General features: G+C 42.6%; 1 protein-coding gene and 1 long non-coding RNA gene across 3 annotated transcripts in view; one reads left to right on the top strand and one right to left on the bottom strand.

Annotated features, from left to right (window-relative positions):
* The window catches only part of LOC120305183, a 15,655-nt gene extending 3,968 nt beyond the window's left edge, over positions 1-11,687 (top strand). Inside the window, exon 3 of the long non-coding RNA XR_005555947.1 lies at positions 10,707-11,687. This is a non-coding gene — a long non-coding RNA (uncharacterized LOC120305183). The remainder of the gene's footprint in view (positions 1-10,706) is intronic.
* Positions 1,534-15,361, bottom strand: LOC120305182 (zinc finger protein RFP-like). 2 transcript variants are annotated; one of them, XM_039336618.1, is made up of 7 exons: positions 13,724-15,361; positions 12,444-12,539; positions 11,696-11,926; positions 8,690-8,712; positions 7,900-8,018; positions 6,435-6,466; positions 1,534-3,326 (listed from the first exon to the last, which is right to left on the bottom strand). In XM_039336618.1, the coding sequence occupies exons 1-7, from the start codon at positions 14,135-14,137 to the stop codon at positions 3,315-3,317; spliced, it is 927 nt and encodes a 308-aa protein (XP_039192552.1). In that variant the 5' UTR covers positions 14,138-15,361; the 3' UTR covers positions 1,534-3,314. The 2 variants fall into 2 exon arrangements, with proteins under 2 accessions (XP_039192552.1, XP_039192553.1); XM_039336619.1 differs by lacking the exon at positions 1,534-3,326 and adding an exon at positions 4,941-5,193 and having other exon boundaries at positions 13,724-15,360.
* Positions 15,362-18,729: the final 3,368 nt, after the last annotated feature.

Genomic DNA, 18,729 nt, shown 5'->3' on the forward strand with positions numbered 1-18,729 from the left:
GATCCCTTTTCTTGGAGCGCTTCAATAAGAGAAAAGAAAAAACTGCACCTTCTGTCTGGTGTTCTTCCTTGGCCTCAGCACCAGGCTCAGACCCGAACTGGAGACGACAAACCACCATCATGCTGTCAAGAAAAATGCTTGAACCATGATATCACCAGGATTCGAACTCGACTCAATGGAGATGTTTCTTTTTTTTTTTGTACTTCTGCAACCCCATTCAATGATTTGTAGGTGGGCCTCTGACAGAGCTTTCATTTCAAGGAATTATTATCATCATTAGATTAGCTTATTACTGTGAGATGTAAAAACTCCAAATTTTGATACTCACAATACAAGACAAGTCTGGTTAACAAAACAAAGGTTTATTGGAGAATAACATAAACAGAATAAAAGAGAAAAGAGAAAGAATAGAAGAGAGGAGCGTTTGCAAACGCGGCCCCCTGGATCCTTCCCTATGGATTGGATTCCAGGAGCCCACTGGCCTGGTTTCAAGATCTGCATTCTATACCCCTAAAATGCATATCACATCTAAGCAGCTCTTTCATCTTTATAGATGTACTCTGAAGTTTGTTAACCTGACCTCTTCCGTACATCTGCTGTTATCTTGTTTATTTGTAATTCTCACCTTGGGTCAAAATCCCCCTCTTCAATAGTAGGATTTCTACTCAGTTCCTGTGTCGGGAGGATTTTTAGGCAGGAAATAGTAAACATTTGGTCATAATTAATTATCTTTGCTGATTACCATTTGTAGTCACTTTTACATGGGCAGGAAACAGTAAACATTCCTGTTTCATATATTGGCATTACATTGTTACATTTGCATTACAGTGTTACATTTGTACTAAAGAGACAGTTTCATATAATGGCATTACATTTCTACAATTATTAAAAGAATAACTTTTATTTCCTTCATTACTATTAAAAACATCCATGCAAAAAGAGGTGGGTCTCAGTATAGAGAAACAAAACGTGTTTAAAACGCACCTCCCCCAACCAGGGTAGTTTATTTATTTATTTATTTTATTTCTAAAATTTATATGCCACCCAATCCTAAGGGATTCAGGGCAGCGTACAAAATTTAAAACAATAATATGACAATAAAACAATAAAATAAATACATTCATACAGCGTGTCCGATCATATCCCGCCCCCCCCCTCCGGGACATCAGCCCCAGGCCTGCTGGAACAGGAGAGTTTTAATTGCTTTCTTAAAGGCCGGCAGGGTGGCAGTAGTTCGAATCTCGGGAGGAAGTTGATTCCACCAGGTCGGAGCCACCACAGAAAAGGCCCTTCCCCGAGGGCCCGCCAGCTGACATTGTCTGGCCGACGGGACCTGAAGGAGGCCCAATCTGTGGGACCTCACCGGTCTCTGGGAACTGTGCGGCAGTATGCGGTCCTGTAAGTAACCTGGTCCTATGCCATGAAGGGCTTTAAAGGTGAAAACCAACACCTTGAATTGCGTCCGGAGACCCACAGGAAGCCAGGGCAGCTCGCGGAGGATAGGTGACACGTGGGCGTACCTTGGCGCGCCCACAATCGCTCTCGCGGCTGCATTCTGAACCAACTGCAGCCTCTGAACGCTCTTCCAAGGGTAGCCCCATGTAGAGCGCGTTACAGTAATCTAGTCTTGAGGTGACAAGGGCATGAGTTTAAGCACCATCAAAATTACAAATGAAAACTCCCAACAGTTAAAATTACTGCTTTGTTTTACTGCCATAAAAGCCATGAAATCATCATTTACAGCCAGAGTAAATAAAAATAACCCACGAACGATAGCGTCCTAATCCTCTAAACCTGATGCCCATAATAATTTCCAGAGCTGTGGCCCTTTACTGCCACAAAAATGTCACACAGAAATGGGTGGATTACACTTGAAGACAGGATGAAATTGATTGCAGGCCCTGAAAACCCCTGAGCTCGTACCTCCCATTCAGGTCAATAGGTCTTTTCCTCTCTTGCAACCATGTTTACAAGCCCGGGTAACCTTACCTGAACTGAGTTTGGCTGGGCAAAGCCAACTAAGTTTGTTTTGAGGTGCTATGGATTGGCAAAGGCCGGGTGTCATGGAATGCCCCATGGAATCAGTAGATGTGTTGCACAAATAGTTTAGCCAAACATTTTAGCTGTCGGGATCTTTGGGCATGATATGAAATGGGCTTGTCGAGAAAACAAGTCTGTGACAACCCAAATAGCTGTATTTCCAGCACTTTCAGGAAACTCCACAATAAAGTCCATAGAGATCTCTCTCCAGGGAGCTGAAGGGCTCGCCACCCGCTGTAGAAGTCCTGGCGTCTTCCCTTGCCTCCGCTTAGCTGCAGCACATGTGGGTCAGCTCGCTACATAGCTTTCAATATCCTTTTTCAAAGAAGGCTTCCCAAAATCGCCTTTTTAGAAGATGTAGGGTTTGTCCTAGCAATCTTTGAATCACGTCTAGCTTGCATTATTCTCAGTCTTAAGAGAAAAATTTTCGTTTAGACAAATGCGCTAACATGTCCTTCATACGGGAGTACAAGTTTTCCATGCATACAACATTGAGGCTCCTATAATTTACGCAGAGACGAAGGGACCCATCCTTTTTTTCTCTGAATAGCATGGCGGCTGCCACCTGGGGTTTTGCAGATTGGATGAAACCCCGGGCTAAATTCTTGTCTATGAATTTAGGAAGCTCATTCAATTCTCCCATATATTTGCATGTAAGCCAATACCGGGGCTAGGAAGAACACCAATCTCTTGGGATTCCCATTGAATTTCACCCCCCAACAGAATTGGCTTCACTTCTGTTGGTTGGGATATGGCCCCTCTGGGTCTTTCGGGCGGGCCACCTGTCGTACCTCTGCTGCAGGGGGAGAAACCGCCATCACCGCCTCAGGCACCACTAGCTCTTCTTCACCCGCATCCTCCTCTGCTTCTTCCTCTGCTTCCGATTGGTGTCAAGTCCTTCAACCTTGCAGGTGTAACTTCCCAATAGCTGCCTCTAAAATTCACATTTGACCTCTCCTTCCTAATAGCCCCACCCACATTTCCTCCTTCCCTCCTCCCCCTACAAAAAGGGGAGGGGCTTTCCCATTGCAAGCCAATCCCATCTTCCCATGGATTCTCACAGACCCCTCTATCAAAGGCCCTGCGGCACAGAAGCAGGGAGATGCTGCAGAGCAGGAATAACCCTAGAGGGAGTCAACAAAGGCCTCAGGGATGGAAGCCCCACCCCTTATTTACATATGGGTAGAAGGCGGGGACTGGCTGCCATCTTGACTTTGTTGATCTGCTTTGGGACACCCTTGCTGTAAGATTCTGTTGGGCTATATTGGTGGCTCTCAGTTTGGGGTCTGTGGAAGTCAAATAAATAAGCATTTTTAACATTTCTCATTTTTAATGTACTGTATATAGACATTAAAAAGTGTTTTATGACAGATTTATACATTTACAACCATTGCAGCACCCCCTGATTACGTAATCAAAATTAAGTTGCTTGGCAATTGGCTCATAGTTATGACGTTTGCAGTATTCCGGGGTCATGTGATCACCTTTTGTGACCTTCTCATAAGCAAAGTCAATGGGGAAGCCGGATTCACTTAACCGCTGTGTAATTAACTTAACAACTGCAATGGTTCACTTAACAACTGTGACAAGAAAGATCGTAAAATGGGGCAAAGCTCGCTTAACAACTGTCTCGCTCATCAACAGAAATTTGGGGATCGTTGTTTTAAGCTGAGGCATGAGGTGTGTTCATTTGGATTCTTCACATGCTTCTTTGCCATCAGCTTGTCAGTCAATTGTTTAGATCAGGGGTGTCAAACTCACAACGTCACGTGACGTGTAGCAACTTTTTTTGCCATTGCTGGCAATGGGGTGGGCGTGGTTTCGCTATGATGCATCCCGGCAGTTTGACACCCCTTGTTTAGATGCTTTGAGGTAATAATAATAATTATTATTATTATTTAGTAATAATAATAATAATAAAGTTGGAAAGGACCTTGGAGGTCATCTAGTCCAACCCCCTACTCAGGCAGGAAACCCTATACCATTTCGGACAAATGTCTGTCCAGTCTCTTCTTAAAAACTTCCAGTGTTGGAGCATTCACCGCTTCTGGAGGCAGGTTGTTCCACTGGTTAATTGTTCTGTCAGGAAGTTTTTCCTTAGTTCTAGGTTGCTTCTCTCCTTGTTCCAAAGAGCTGCTATTAGCATTCAAAGTCACCATATTAAAGTTTAGTTTCACTCCCCTTATATTAATTTATTTATCTGTGTATCTCACCTTTATTATTTTTACAAATAACTCAAGGTGGCAAACATATCCAACACATTTTCCTCCAGGTAGAGTCCCTGTTCCCACCTTGGCCCTCCCAGGAACTCACTGAAGGCAAAGCCAACCACTCTTCCCTCCCAACCCCATTACTGTCATCTGCAAGGTGGAAGCTAAAGAGAGTGATGTGTAGGGTTGCTGGAAGAGGCCACACAACTGCAAGCAACTCAGTGTGGCATAAAATACTAAAGCAGTGTTTCTCAACCTTGACAATTTTAAGGCATGTGGACTTCAACTCCCAGAATTCCACATGCCTTAAAATTGTCAAGGTTGAGAAACACTGCACTAAAGGAAGGTGTAGTAGCAAAAAGCTGAGGAACCTTTCAGAGATCACTGATCAGCAAATAGGGATTTTCCAAAGTTTTGCCTATGGAGGTCCCCTCTTTTAGGGGAGGGTCAGGGAGGCGCCTTCATCCAAATAGAAAGAGGGCAGAAGGGTCTCTCCAACCAAGGAACTGTCCGAGAATGTATGGAGCAGAGCTGCGGTCCTGGCATCAAAAAAGCTCACTTGTCTCACTTCACATTTGAGAGAGATGTGGGTCTTCGTGGGCTTCTCAGTCAGGACAAATTCAGAGTACACTGATGGAGAGCTAGCCATGTATTTCTCTCCCCATTTCCTAAACTCCCAGTAGCTGGTCTGCATATCAACATATGTTTCGTTCACCGGTTTCTTGGCAACCCCATCCTGCTGTATCTCCTACAGTAACTTCCCAGAAATGTCGCCCTGTTGACAATCTCCGACAGCCAAGGACATAAGGATTAAGTACAAATCTCTTGCGGTTTGGGTCAGCATAGATTGGTCTCTCTGGCTCAACTCTTTTGACGCTTTTCCTATCCTTGGAGATGACAAGGACGCCAGGATCGGCTGTCTGTGGATTCAGACTTACATTCACTGTAGGGGGGGAAGGAAAGGAAGGAAGAAGAACAAGAGCTTCAGCTGCAGGCCTGGTTTGTGTCTTCACCCCCAGAGGCCTCCACTCTGAAAGGAGTTCAGCTTCCAACACCCCCTCCAGGACTGGAAGATTCACTGTTTTTTGAAACAACACCTCCACATTGCCTAGTAGTCCTTCCAACCCTTCATAGTGCTTCACCCCCTTCTAACATTCCTGCACAATTTTCTTTAGCTTTCCTCTTGAAGGTGAGAGTAATGGGGTTTGGAGTGAAGAGTGTTTGGCTTTGCCTTCAGTGAGTTCTTGGGAGGGCCAAGGTGTGAACAGGGACTCTGCCTGGAGCTTTAATACAGAAGATCAGGCAGAGCAAGAGGCTGCCATGTTTCAATTGTGAACTGGCAGAGTCAGAAGGATCCCCCAGAGGTAACTTGGGACACATAATGGAATGTGAGGAAGATCTGCCCTTTTCTCCACGAGCATCAGAATATCACAGGAATGTACAATAGGGGAGGATCTTGCTCAGGAAACCTCTGCTTTCATAACTTTGATGAGCCTAGTGCTCCAACTTTGCTTTCACCCAAAAGTCCTAATTCCTCTGCTCCCAAAGATCTGGTGTCTCACCAATTTATAGGCAGGCAGTAAAATCAACAGGATGTTATTAGCTTGGTAGAAAGTTTATGTTCTATTCTATTCTATTCTATTCTATTCTATTCTATTCTAATCTATTCTATTCTATTCCTATTCTATTCTATAGCTTGGTAGAAAGTTTATGTTCTATTCTATTCTATTCTATTCTATTCTATTCTATTCTATTCTATAGACAAATTTGTTGTGTGTCCGATCACACTTGGCCAATAAAGAATTGAATTCTATTCTATTCTATTCTATTCTATTCTATTCTATTCTATTCTATTCTATTCTATTCTATTCTATTCTATTCTATTCTATAGAATAGAATAGAATAGAATAGAATAGAATAGAATAGAATTCAATTCTTTATTGGCCAAGCGTGATCAGACACACAACGAATTTGTCTCTGGTGCATAAGCTCACAGTGAACATATAAACAGCAAGTAACAGGTCATAAATCATAAAATCATTAAAGTATACTGGATCATCGTAGTCTTTAAGGTATCTAATCCTATACTTTTCTTTTTTGTTACTCTATTTTGTTTCTCTTAAAGCTACTAGCATCAGAGCTTAAAATAGCAAGAAATATAAGATTCTTATAACTCATATTTACCTTCCTGTATTGCAGTCCACTTTCCAGAGTATCTGGGGAAGAAAAGGGAGGGATTCAGCATCTGATCACTGGAAATGGAGCAACAGAAGGGCCTCCCCAGAGATACCCTGGTTTGCTTTCCCTGGACTCAAATCAGGAAATAAGGAATAAGGAAAGCTACAAACCAGGATGTCATTGGTGGCTGTATATATTCTACCAGATATAAATATATTCTACTATATATTCCATATATACAGTAGGTAGTCCTCAACTTACAACCACTCACTTAGTGACTGTTCAAAGTTACAGCGGCACTCAAGAAAGTGACCTATGACTGGTTCTCAGACTTATGACCACTACAGATCAAAATTTGGGCACTTGGCAACCAGCGTGTATTTACAAGGCTTGCAGCATCCCAGGGCTCTGTGACTGTCGTAACATTCAAACTGATCTTGCAACCTTCCTAGGGAGCTTCTGACAATGGAGGAAGCCAGATTAGCTTAATAACCATGGCAAAAAAGGTCATTAAAAGGGGCATGACTCACTTAACAACCTCTTTGCTTAGCAAATGAAATTTTTGGCTCAACTGTGGTTGTAAGTCAAGGACTACCTCTATATATTCCATTATATTTAGTGGAAGCTTATTCAGCTTCCCCAGTGGTCAGTGCATATGGATCTGGGAAATAAAGAATATAAGTAGCCCTCGATGTACGACCACAATTGAGCCCAGAACTTATGTTGCTAAGTGAAAAATTTGTTAAGTGAGTTTTGCCCCATTTTACGGCTTTTCTTGCCACATTTGTTAAGTGAATCACTGCATTTGTTAAACTAATAACATGGTTAAGTTAATCTGGCTTCCCCATTGACTTTGCTTGTCAGAAGATGATCCCATGACCATGGGACACTGCAACCGTCATAAATATGAGTCAGTTGTCAAGCATCCGAATGTAAATCACATGACTGTGAAGATTCTACAATGGTCATAAGTGTGAAAAATGGTCATGTCACTTTTTTCTAACATTGAACAGTCACTAAATGAACTGTTGTAAGTCAAGGACTACCTGTAATTGGTCAACTATGACTAATGGTTCCCATTTTTAGGTCAAACACCTCTAAATATGAACCAGTGGTCAGGTGGCTGAATTTTGATCACATGACCTTGGAGTTGCTGCAACAGTCATAAAGTGTGAAAAATGGTCGTGTCACTTTTTCATTGCCTTTGTAACTTTCAACAGTCACTAAATGAACTGCTGTAAGTCAAGGACCACCTGTAAATAGCCCACTATCTAGCTAGTGGTTCCCGTTTTTAGCTAGCACATCTTTAAGGGGAGAAATCAAGGCCTTTCTCCAGAGAAATGAAGGTGTCTCTTCCACTGATCCTGACATCGATCCCTCTTTGATCCCCCTGACACTGACCCAGAATCTCTTTTGGATGCTCTCGGATCAAAATGTCATCCAGCGTACAACCCCAGTGGCTGTTTTTTACCTCTCAATTTTTCCATGGCATTTTTCAGAAGCTCAGTGATATCACTGTAACCCAAGATTATCCACTTAGGCTCTGGAAGTAAATCCACTTGATTCTCGTATGTTTTCTTTGCCCGATATCTGGCAAGACAAAAGAACATTCTTGAAAATTCTTGTGAATCTCTTGGCCAAAAAAACGGACTGTATCTTACCAAGTAACTAATGACTAATGTGGGTGAGATAGGTAAGCAATCTAGAAGATGGATGTAACATTCAAACATTCAAACTGATCTTGATGGATTAAAGGTAATGCAATGAAATTTAATAGAGACGAATGCAGTTACAAGTAACCTTCACTTTATGACTGTTTATTAACAACCAGTTATGACTTAAAACCATTTTTATACTTAACATCTATCAGTGTCTCTGTAACCACAATTTGGGTGCTTGGCAACCGGCATGTATGTATGATAGTTGCACTACTTGGAACAGCTTACATCCTACAATGATACCTTTAAAAACATCAGACATCTGTCTCTTCTTGGGAAAGACTCAATAGGTGGATAAAAATGCCAAATTCAATCTAAACATCTGGCTGACTGTGCAATCAACCATAATAATTGATCATATCAAATATTGTTAATTATATTGTGCTGCGGGTGTCTGAGAAAATGTCTAAAAAGCCATGAAATACAGTATGTTATCTTTAAATGAAATTACTGCAAAATACAAACAGAACTTTCCAAAACAGGAAAACTGCTGGAGGAGGTGCTGATGTCTGAGACTGTAAAGAGGAGGGTGGATTCACTTACTTCTCCAAGATGCTTCCAATGTCCTAAAAAAAAAAGAGAGAGACAAAGCACTGAAAGGAGCCATTCCCTATGCAGAAAGTTAAATTCTTAAATTTATAAAGGAAATACGTGAAACCTCTGGACCAGGGCTTTTCAACCTTTTCACCCATTGTACCACTTTTAGGATATGGCAATATCTGAGTACCACCCGTCACCTAGCAAGTTGTCAAAAACCTGATGATCCCCCCCCCCCAAAGGAAAAAAGTGATAAAGTACAGGTAGTCCTCGACTTACAACAGTTCGCTTAGTGACTCTTCGAAGTTACAATGGCACTGAAAAAAGTACCCCCCAAGCCACAGATGAGCAAGACACCTGCCTGCCCACCTGGCGGCGCTCTTCCTCCTGTCCAAGGTTTTCATTGTTGTGAGCATTTCTGTTGAGGATTGGCAGCGGGGTGGTGTGTGGGGGTGTTTGGTTTTTATTCCCCCTGTCTGCTGGGTGGTTGCAGCAGGTTTTGGTCACTTCACATAACCCTGGGACACTGTGACCGTCACAAATATGAATCAGTTGCCAAGCATCTGAATGTAAATCTCCTGCCCACCTGGAGATGCTGCAACATTTCAGCTGATCGGCGCTTCTTCTGGGCTCAGCAGAAGCACCAGGATCAGTGCTGCTTTCCAGATGATTGGTGCTTCTTCAGGGCTCAGCAGAAGCACCAGGATCAGCACAGAGCTCTAGCTGGAGCCTGGTGCTGATCCTGGCGCTTCCACTGAGCCCTGACAGCCCGAAGATGCGCCGATCAGCTGGAAAGTGGCACTGATCCTGGCGCTTCCGCTGAGCCCTGACAGCCCCGCAGCTCCAGCCATCTTTTGTTCAGGCTTGTGTGGTGCTACCACCGGTTCAGCTCACTCCCCTCCCCCGCTACCACTTTTCTAGGATGGTCGCGTACCACCTGCCAGGTACCAATGTACCACAGGTGGTACCCATACCACTGGTTGAAATGCCCTGCTCTGGACAACCAGATACAAACTGTCATATAAAAACTACTTCAATTTTTCTTAAAAAGAAACCCCGTTGCTCTTTTTTCTCCAGCGTTCGCCTCTTTTAGAGAGGTATTATTTTTATTTCCTTGTCTTACAAAAATTATACCTCGGTTGAATCCAACACAATTATACAGATTATAATATTTATCATATATAACTAAATAATAAAACATCATAGCAAAAAGAAAAGAACATTTGAAAAATAAAATAGTCCATCAATAGAATACAGAAACGCCTTGCTTCCAGAATCAAGGCACTTTGGAAAATCCAAGTGGTTGTAACATTGTAGAAGGTCCTCAGTGTTGGGGTTCTCCTTGCCCTGGAGATTAAGGGGAGAGGAGACCCTACAAAGAACACCCACCACCACATCCCCTAACAGGTGATAGGAACCCTAAGCAGGCACTCTTAAAATTGTGACGAATATAGACAAGTGACTAGAATTTTGAATTCTTGCTTTTCACATTGCCTGCTTTTTCTGAATTACACTATCTATCCCTATATTAGCCATTACAGGTAATCCTTGAATTTCAACAGTTCATTTAGTGACCGTTCAAAGTTACAACGGCAATGAAAAAACCGACTTATGACCATTTTTCACACTTAAGACCGTTGCAGCATCCCCATGGTCACATGATCAAAATTCAGCGGCTTGGCAACTGATTCAAATTTATGACTGCAGTGTCCCAGGGGTCATGTGATCACCTTTTAGGATCTTCTGACAAGCAAAGTCAATGGAGAAGCTAGATTCACTTAACAAATGTATTACTTAGCAACTGCAGCGATTCACTTAACAACAGTGGCAAGAAAGGTTGTAAAATGGGGCAAAATTCACTTAACAACTATTTGCTTAGCAACAGAAATTTGGGGCCCAATTGGGGTCTTAGGTCAAGGACCACCTGTAGCCTTCATACCTTCTAAGTTTCCTTTCCATATTCAAAAAAATTAAATAAGGAGCTGAAAAAAGATTCTGAACTTTGTTACTTTGTACATTGCAGCCAGAGTCCTACTTGCACGGAAATGGAAAGATATACCAATCTTCACAACAGAAGAATGAATGGAAAAAGTGATGGAGTTAGAAAAAAATGAAAAAAAATTTACTGCTTTAATTAGATATCAACCTTTGTTTCTACTTGGAAACTGCTTCTGGACTTTGTGCTCAAGATAGAAAAAAAATGAACTCCTGGTGCTTGATTTTGTTTATTAATTTGTTTTTATAGACATGGCTAATAATTTCTAAATATGTAAATGTAAAAAGTTGAGGCTGTAATTTTATTTTGTATTTTACTGTGCTGAAGTCAATGCTTGTTTTCTTTCTCCTTTCTCCTACACTTCTTTCCCATTTTTATGCTTCTCCATTTCCCTTTCTTTATTTTCATTTGTACTTTTCACTATTATAATTTCAATAAAATTTATCAAAAAAAAAGGAAAGAGTCAAAAAGAGGATTCTGTGGTGGGGCTAAAGAAGTCTACTCCACTTCATCATTGGTACACCAGGATACAAAAAAGATGCTGAGGCCCCAGAAAGAATGCAAAGAGGAGCAATAGAGATGATAAGGGCTCTGAAGCCAAACAGTACAATGAATGGCTAAGGGAACTCGGTATGCTTAGCTTAAGAAAGAGAGGGTTTAGGGGAGACAGGACAGCCATCTTCCAATACTTGAAGGGCTGTCATAGGGGAAAGGGCAACAATTTACTCTCTGTAGCTCCTGAGGGTGGGACAAAAAGCAAGGGATGGAAGCTCATCAGAAGGAAATCCAACCTAGAAATAAGGAAGAATTTCCTGACAGTGAGAACCATTAATCAATGGAATGGCCTGCCTCCCAAAGTTGTGGCTGCTCCATCACTGGAGGCTCCCAATAATAGATTGGACAACCATTTCTTCAGGACGGTATAAGGATTCCTGCCTTGGCCAGAGGATTGGACTAGAAGACCTCCAAGGTCCCTTCCAGCCCTATGAGTCTATGATCTCAACTTCCTGCCTGACCTGTAAGAGTTTGCTGGCTGGCTGCTGATGCTTCTCCTCTGTTTCCTGGATGAGACTGTCAAGAGAGCACAGTTCCTCCATGTACTTGGCCAAACGCTTCTCCTTCATTGTCATAACATCCTTCTCTGTTTCTTCCATGCTAGCCAACAGAAGCTTCTCCTGTCCTTCTAACCAGAGGTGTAGTTCTCTGAATTCAGCCACTGCTTTTTTTCTCTCTTTTTCGATGTGGTCCTAGAACAAGAAGACAGAAAGAGCAAAAGGCATATTTTTATTTTATTTTTACTTAATTATATTTGTTTTTATTAGCATAATATTTAAATTGATTCCCTGAAGAGTCCTGAAATGAGATGGGAGAATTTCCTAGGAGAAAAAAAAACATTTTGACATCAACAAACACAGGGGGAAAGGTTTCAGTTTAAATGTTGTTTCATAAAAATTTCCTTGACAATCAGGGATTCCAAAAAAGTAGATTTCACATTTTTTTCAATACGATGAAATATGGTTTGCATTAATCTATTAAGCAAACCAAACCCAGTGTATAAAACATGGCTCATAGGTGTCCTTAACATCACTGTGATTTATTCAGCCAATGGTGACATCCCAGTCAAAGATACAGTCCCAGGTTAAGAACAAGTTCTGTGCCCTAACACTGTCTTTAACTTGAATTTTATTTAAGTCAAAACTTGTACTTACAAACAGGCTGCCTATTATTAGCTCAGAAGCTCCTCATCGTTGGATCAATACTTACAAGCATCTCCTGAACTCTTTGCTCTGTGTCTGTTTTGTATTTAGCTATTTTTTCTTTCTCCTCCTTCTGAGCCTTCAGCCAATCCCCAATACTGATCTGAAGAGAAAATACAAGTTTTGAGTTTCTTTTTCGAAAAGAGTTACATCTGAGGGAAGACCCAGTTAGAAGATATATGCAACCGTCATAAATACATGATAGTTGCCAAGCATCCTAATTTTGATCATGTGACCACAGGGATGCAGCAACGATCGTAAATGTAAAAAATGGTTGTCACTTTTTTCATTGCCGTTGTAACTTCGAACAGTCACTAAATGAATGGTTCTAAGTCGAGGACTACCTGTAATGGCAGAAAAGTGAGCTGCCTGAGTCTCCTGCTTGCAGTCACCTGAGAAGCATCATGGAGAAACAAAAGCTTGGGCTGAGGTGGCTTTGGCCTGACCCCCCAGGAGTGTTTTTCAGGGTCTGCACTCCAGACTTTGGAGGACTCTATGAAGATCTTGCTCTATAGCAAATGTGGAAAGTGAGCTGGCAAAGGGTGTCTATTTCTCCCTACAGGCAATTGCCATCGGTAAGCAAGGGATTAAGTCAGCAGTCTCAACCTTTCAGCAGTGTGTGTGTGTTTGTGTGTGTGTGTGTGTGTGAGAGACAACAGCTACATTTGGCAGGTGCACACCCTCCTCACACACAAATAGATCTGTGCGTATGCGCACCACCTCTCTCATGGCCTGGTTTCAAACAGACCACACACCCCAGGGCTTGGGGACCCCTGATTTAACTGAGGTTTTGTCCCATTTTACAACCTTTCTTGCTACAGTTGTTAATTGAACCACTACAGTTGTTAAGTTAGTCACAGCAAATCTGGCTTCCCCACTGACGTTGCTTATCCAAAAGGTGATTGCATGATCCTGAGACACACAGGGATGCAGCAACGATCGTAAATGTAAAAAATGGTTGTAAGTCACTTTTTTCATTGCCGTTGTAACTTCGAACAGTCACTAAATGAATTGTTCTAAGTTGAGGACTACCTCCGCAGCCATCATAAATACCTGCCAGTTGCCAAGCTTCCAAATTTTTATCAGTGACCACAGGGATGCTCTAATGGTCATAAGTATGAAAACAGTCACCTCAATGAACTACCTGTACACCAGTCTTCAAAAAAATTGCAGGCATAGAGGCAAGGGAGTGGGAGAAAGCAGAAGGAAGCAAGTAAACGAATCCAAGGATTGCCAGTGCTAACACTGGATGGCCCTCCGCAAGGATTCCTCCTGGCGGATTCCTACCTGGTATTCCTGGAAAGCTTCCTCCGCCGGGATCACCAAGTGGCCCCTGTGCTCTTTGGATCGGTCGCAGACCAAGCAGATGAGGGTCTCGTGATCCTTACAAAAGAGCTTGAGGGGCTCCCGGTGCTTCGTGCAGAAGCTCCCTCCGTCCTCGCCCCAAGGATCTTTGCATCGCCTGGCCACTTCCAGCACCCGCGCCAGCTGCCTGTTGGGAAGGACGTTGCGGGGCCCGAAGGTCTGTCTGCACTGGGGGCAGGAAGCCTCCGATTCCGACGTCCCCCAACTGCGGGTCAGGCAGCCCCGGCAGAAGTTGTGGCCGCACTCCGGGATGAGCACGGGGTCCTGGAAATACTCCAGGCAGATGGAGCAGGTGGCTTCTTCCAGGAAATCCGGCAAAGGCGCTGCAGCCGCCATCACTGCCTCCTCCGCCGAGAGAAGGAACGAGACAGCTACTTTCGCACCTCTTCTGGCAAATCAGGCTTTGGGCTGTGCTCAAATGGGAAACCGAGATGAATGGTTGTTGCTGTTGCGGTCAGCTTCGGTGGCTTCTTAAAGGAGAACGACAGTATTTTAAAAAGAACAAATTGGAGAGAAGCAAACACCCATGGGACGTACCCCAGTGTGAGAAGGATCTATAAATCAGTATAAAATGTATTAGAACTGTTGTATAAGAAATATTGACTAACCTAAGCTCTAATACAGTTATTAATAGCTACAGTACTTTTTCTGTATTAAACAAAAAACAAAAAAGGTGCAGGAAGTTACGCACAGCTGCGGCGGACTGGCGGAAGCCCCTAGCATGCCGCATCCGGCTCCTGTCTAGAGCCCTTTACGGAGCGTGGAGCCAACCAGGAGGAAGGCAGCCTGGGTCACTATGGAAGGGAGACGCAGAAGACTACCTTGCGGAATATGGAATATGTAGAATGTGGAATGGGATCATTTGCTGGATGGAAATCTTCAAGTTAAACCAATAGGTTCCTTAAGGCAAAAGATGGTTAGAAAGAGTAATTAGAAGTCTCAGGTTAACCTAGGACAGGTGGATCCATGGGGTGGGGGGGAAATCTGGTGGGTGGAAAATATCTTATAGGCCCTTTGTTCAAGGGCTTTTGGGGGAGATTCCTTAGTCACAACAGGGTGCCCAAGGAAAAATGGACACTCCCAAGCCCCTTCCTTTATCTTGCCTTTTCAGTGGTGGCACCTCATTTATGGAATGCCCTTCGCAAAGAACCTCAATTGGCACCAGGTGAAGGAAGGAAGGAAGGAAGGAAGGAAGGAAGGAAGGAAGGAAGGAAGGAAGGAAGGAAGGAAGGAAGACAGACACCACTAGTATGACTGAGGCTATTGTAGTACTATTAAACAGATTAAACAGATTTAAGGCATGGAAACTTTAAAAACCTAATTTACAGAACATTCACACTTAAATCTTTAATATCATATTTTTGTTTCAGTAAAACTTTCAATCTAGGAAGGTGTAACATTTTATCATCTAGTGTGTTAAAGGGAAGTACTGTATAACAATATCCCATTATCCAATTTTTTAAAGTCCCTATTCTAGCTGTCAGAATCCAATTATATTTCATCTTTAATTATCAAATATAGAAACTCCCAATTCTGCCTTCTCTGGATTCTGCCATAAGAGGGAGAGAAGGGGGAGAACAAAGGGGCTTTATGGCCCTCACTTCCTTCAGTACACTTCAAAGAGCTGAATGCTGAATGTGTGTTTATTGTAACATCAAAGCGTTAGCACTAGAGGACCTTATCATAACAAAGAAGGGTATTTGCCTTTCAGGTAGTTATCTGAAGTCTCCATCCAGACGGAAGAAAGAAGAAAGGGGGTGGAACTGTGATACTTGAAACTATCACTGGAAGGGGGGTTGATTGGGTGGGACTACTGGGGAACCCCTTAAAACCTTGAATGGGAGAGCTTGAACCCCAAGTCCTGTCTAGCATGCCTGCAACCATTTTCTCTTAATAAAGGATTCCTGTTGGAAGAATTATTCCAAGAGTTCTGTCTTCTTAAGATGCAAAGTGGGGTGGGCCCTTACACTAGCTAATAAAATAACTGAAAACATTTCTCTCTATTTTGCTGTAGCATCCTTTTTTACACTAATTGACTCTGAGCTAATAATTCTGTTCCTGAATGTTCGGAATGGACTGAAAATAGGATTATTTTTTATTAGATCAATTCATCCCAATCTACATAAAAGGAACTAAATTCTGTTCAGTTGTGATCAACATTCAAAAGCACTATGTTTGAATTTATCCTGGTGGTTTATTTTTATTTCCTCTTCTTTGTCTCCATTTATCTGATGAAAATGTTCGATTAGCATTCTTGGACCGGTAGCTATAAATAAAAGAAACTTTAAATCTTCCAGATAAAGGCCATGGCAAGCCACCATCATCGTGCCAATAAAACTCCTTGGAAGTGTCCATGATATCGCCAGGATTCAAACTCGACTCAATGGAGAAGTTTATTGTTTGTACTTCTGCAACCCCATTCAGTGATTTGTATGTGGGCCTGTGAGAGAGCTTATTTCATTTCAAGGAATTATTATCATCATTACATTCAATTATTACTACTATTAAACATCCATGCAAAAAGAGATGGGTCTCAGCACAAAAAAACAAAACGTGTTTAAAATGCACCTCCCCCGACCAGGATACAGTTTAAGCACCATCAAAATTACAAATGAACACTCCCAACAGTTAAAATTACTGTTATTGTTTTATTGTCATAAAAGCCATGAAATCCATAACAGCCACAATCTATTTACAGCCAGAGTAAATAAAAATGACCCACGAATGATACTATCTTAATCCTCTAAACCTGTAATAAATTCCATAGGAGTGACTCTTTATTGGCACAAAAATGTCACAAAGAAACGGGTGTGTTGCACTTGAAGACAGGATGAAATTGATTGCAGACCCTGAAAACCCGTGAGCTCGTACCTCCCATTCAGGTCAACAGGTCTTTTCCTCTCTTGCAACCATGCTTACAAGCCCAGGTAACCTTACCTGAACTGAGTTTGGCTGGACAAAGCAAACTAGGTTTGTTTAGAGGTGCTATGGATTGGCAAAGGCTGTGTGTCAAGTCCTTCAACCTTGCAGGACTAACTTTCCAAGACAAACCCGCAGCAGAGCTGCCTCTAAAATTCACTTTTGGCCTCTCCCATAGCTCTACCCACATTTCCTCCTTCCCTCCTCCCCCCACAAAATTGGGAGAAAAACAAGAGCTTCAACTGCAGGCCTAGTTTGTGTCTTCACCCGCAAATGTTTAACTCTACGCAGGGGTTCTCAACCTTGGCAACTTTAAGACTTGTGGACTTCAATTCCCAGAATTCCTCAGCCAACTTTGCTGGCTGAGGAATTCTGGGAGTTGAAGTCCACAAGTCTTAAAGTTGCCAAGGTTGAGAACCCCTGCTCTACGGCCTCTTATGTGAATGGAGTTCAGCTTCTAAACACCCCCTTCAGGACTGGAAGACTCATTGTTTTTTTAAACAACACTTAACCCTGGTCCAGAGTTTTCCAACTTTGGCAACTATAAGACTTGTGGATTTCAACTCCCAGAATTTCCCTGATGGGGCTGCTTGTGTCCAGGTCCCTGCTCTGCACCCTTTTCCGCAAGCACTTGGGCTCTCCCACTGTCTTAGTTCCATCCTTTGTTAATTGTCTGCCTGTACAGTACTCCTCTGGCCTTCTCATCCCACTCACTTAGGTTGTCTTCGCCACCTGTTGGTCCCTCTACCTCCCCTCCATCTGCCGCTCAGCTTCATGCCCTCAGGATCCATTGATTAGCTGTCCCACTCTTGGTTCCACTTCTCAGTTGTTTGATTCTTGGCTCATCTGGTCAATTACCCCAGTCTTTAGTCTCCTGCATAGCTGCCACTCAGCTGATCACCCTCCAGCTCCACCATGCTGGCTGGAGAATTCTGGGAACTGATATCCAAAAGTCTTACAATCGCTAAGGTTGAAGACCCCTGGTCATGTCCTTCAAACACTTCATACTGCTCTATCTCTTCTAGCATTCCTGTAAAATTCTTTTTAGCTTCCAACTTGCAGATGAGATTAATGGGGTTGGGAGTGAAGAGTGGTTGTCTTTGCCTTCAGTGATTTGCTGGGATGGCCAAGGTTGAACAGGGACTCTACCTGGAGCATTTATCCAGAAGATCAGGCAAAGCGAGAGGCTGCCATGTTTCAATTCTCAACTGGCAGAGTCAGAAGGATCCCCCAGAGGTAACTTGGGGTATGTGATGGAACGTCAGGAACCTTTGCCCTTTCCTCTACAAGCATCAGGATATCACAGGAATGCTCAATAGGGGAGGCTCTTGCACAGGAAACCTCTCCTTTCATCAGTTTTGTAGCCCACAAGGTGGAGACTATCCTGGTGCTCCAACTTTGCTATTTTCTTTGACCCCAGAACCTAATTTCTCTGCTCCCAAAGACCTGATCTCTCACCAATTTATAGTCAGGCAGTAAAATCAAGAGAATTCTATGTTCCTTTCAGTCCCAGCTTATATTTTCTCATTTGTTCAGATATTTCATTTAATACCAAGCCTGACTTCAGTTTTGTACATTATATATAGAATAGAGTAGAATATAAAATATAAAATAATAATAAATATAAAATATAAAATATAAAATACAAAATATAAAATAGAATGGAACAGAATAGAACAATTCTTTATTGGCCAAATGTGATCAGACACACAAGGAACCTGTTCGTGGTACATAAGTTCGTAGTGTACATATAAACAGATTTATTAATAGGTAATAAATCATAACATCATAAACATTTACTGGATCATCATAGTACTGTATTTTTATTTTTTGTTACTCTATTCCAGACATGTCAAACACAAGGCCCGGGGGCCGGAGGCGGCCCGCAAAGTGGTTTCATGTGGCCCGTGAAGCCATCCTGGAAACAGTGAAGGAATGGCCCCCTCTGCCTTGGCCCTGGCCCAGGCCAGCCGGGAGCCAATATACAATTTTGTGGTGGCCCTCTATGC

Source organism: Crotalus tigris, unplaced genomic scaffold (assembly GCF_016545835.1).
Source record: "Crotalus tigris isolate CLP2741 ecotype Arizona unplaced genomic scaffold, ASM1654583v1 scf7180000017666.379230911805:20528666, whole genome shotgun sequence".
In the NCBI taxonomy this organism is placed as follows: domain Eukaryota; kingdom Metazoa; phylum Chordata; class Lepidosauria; order Squamata; family Viperidae; genus Crotalus; species Crotalus tigris.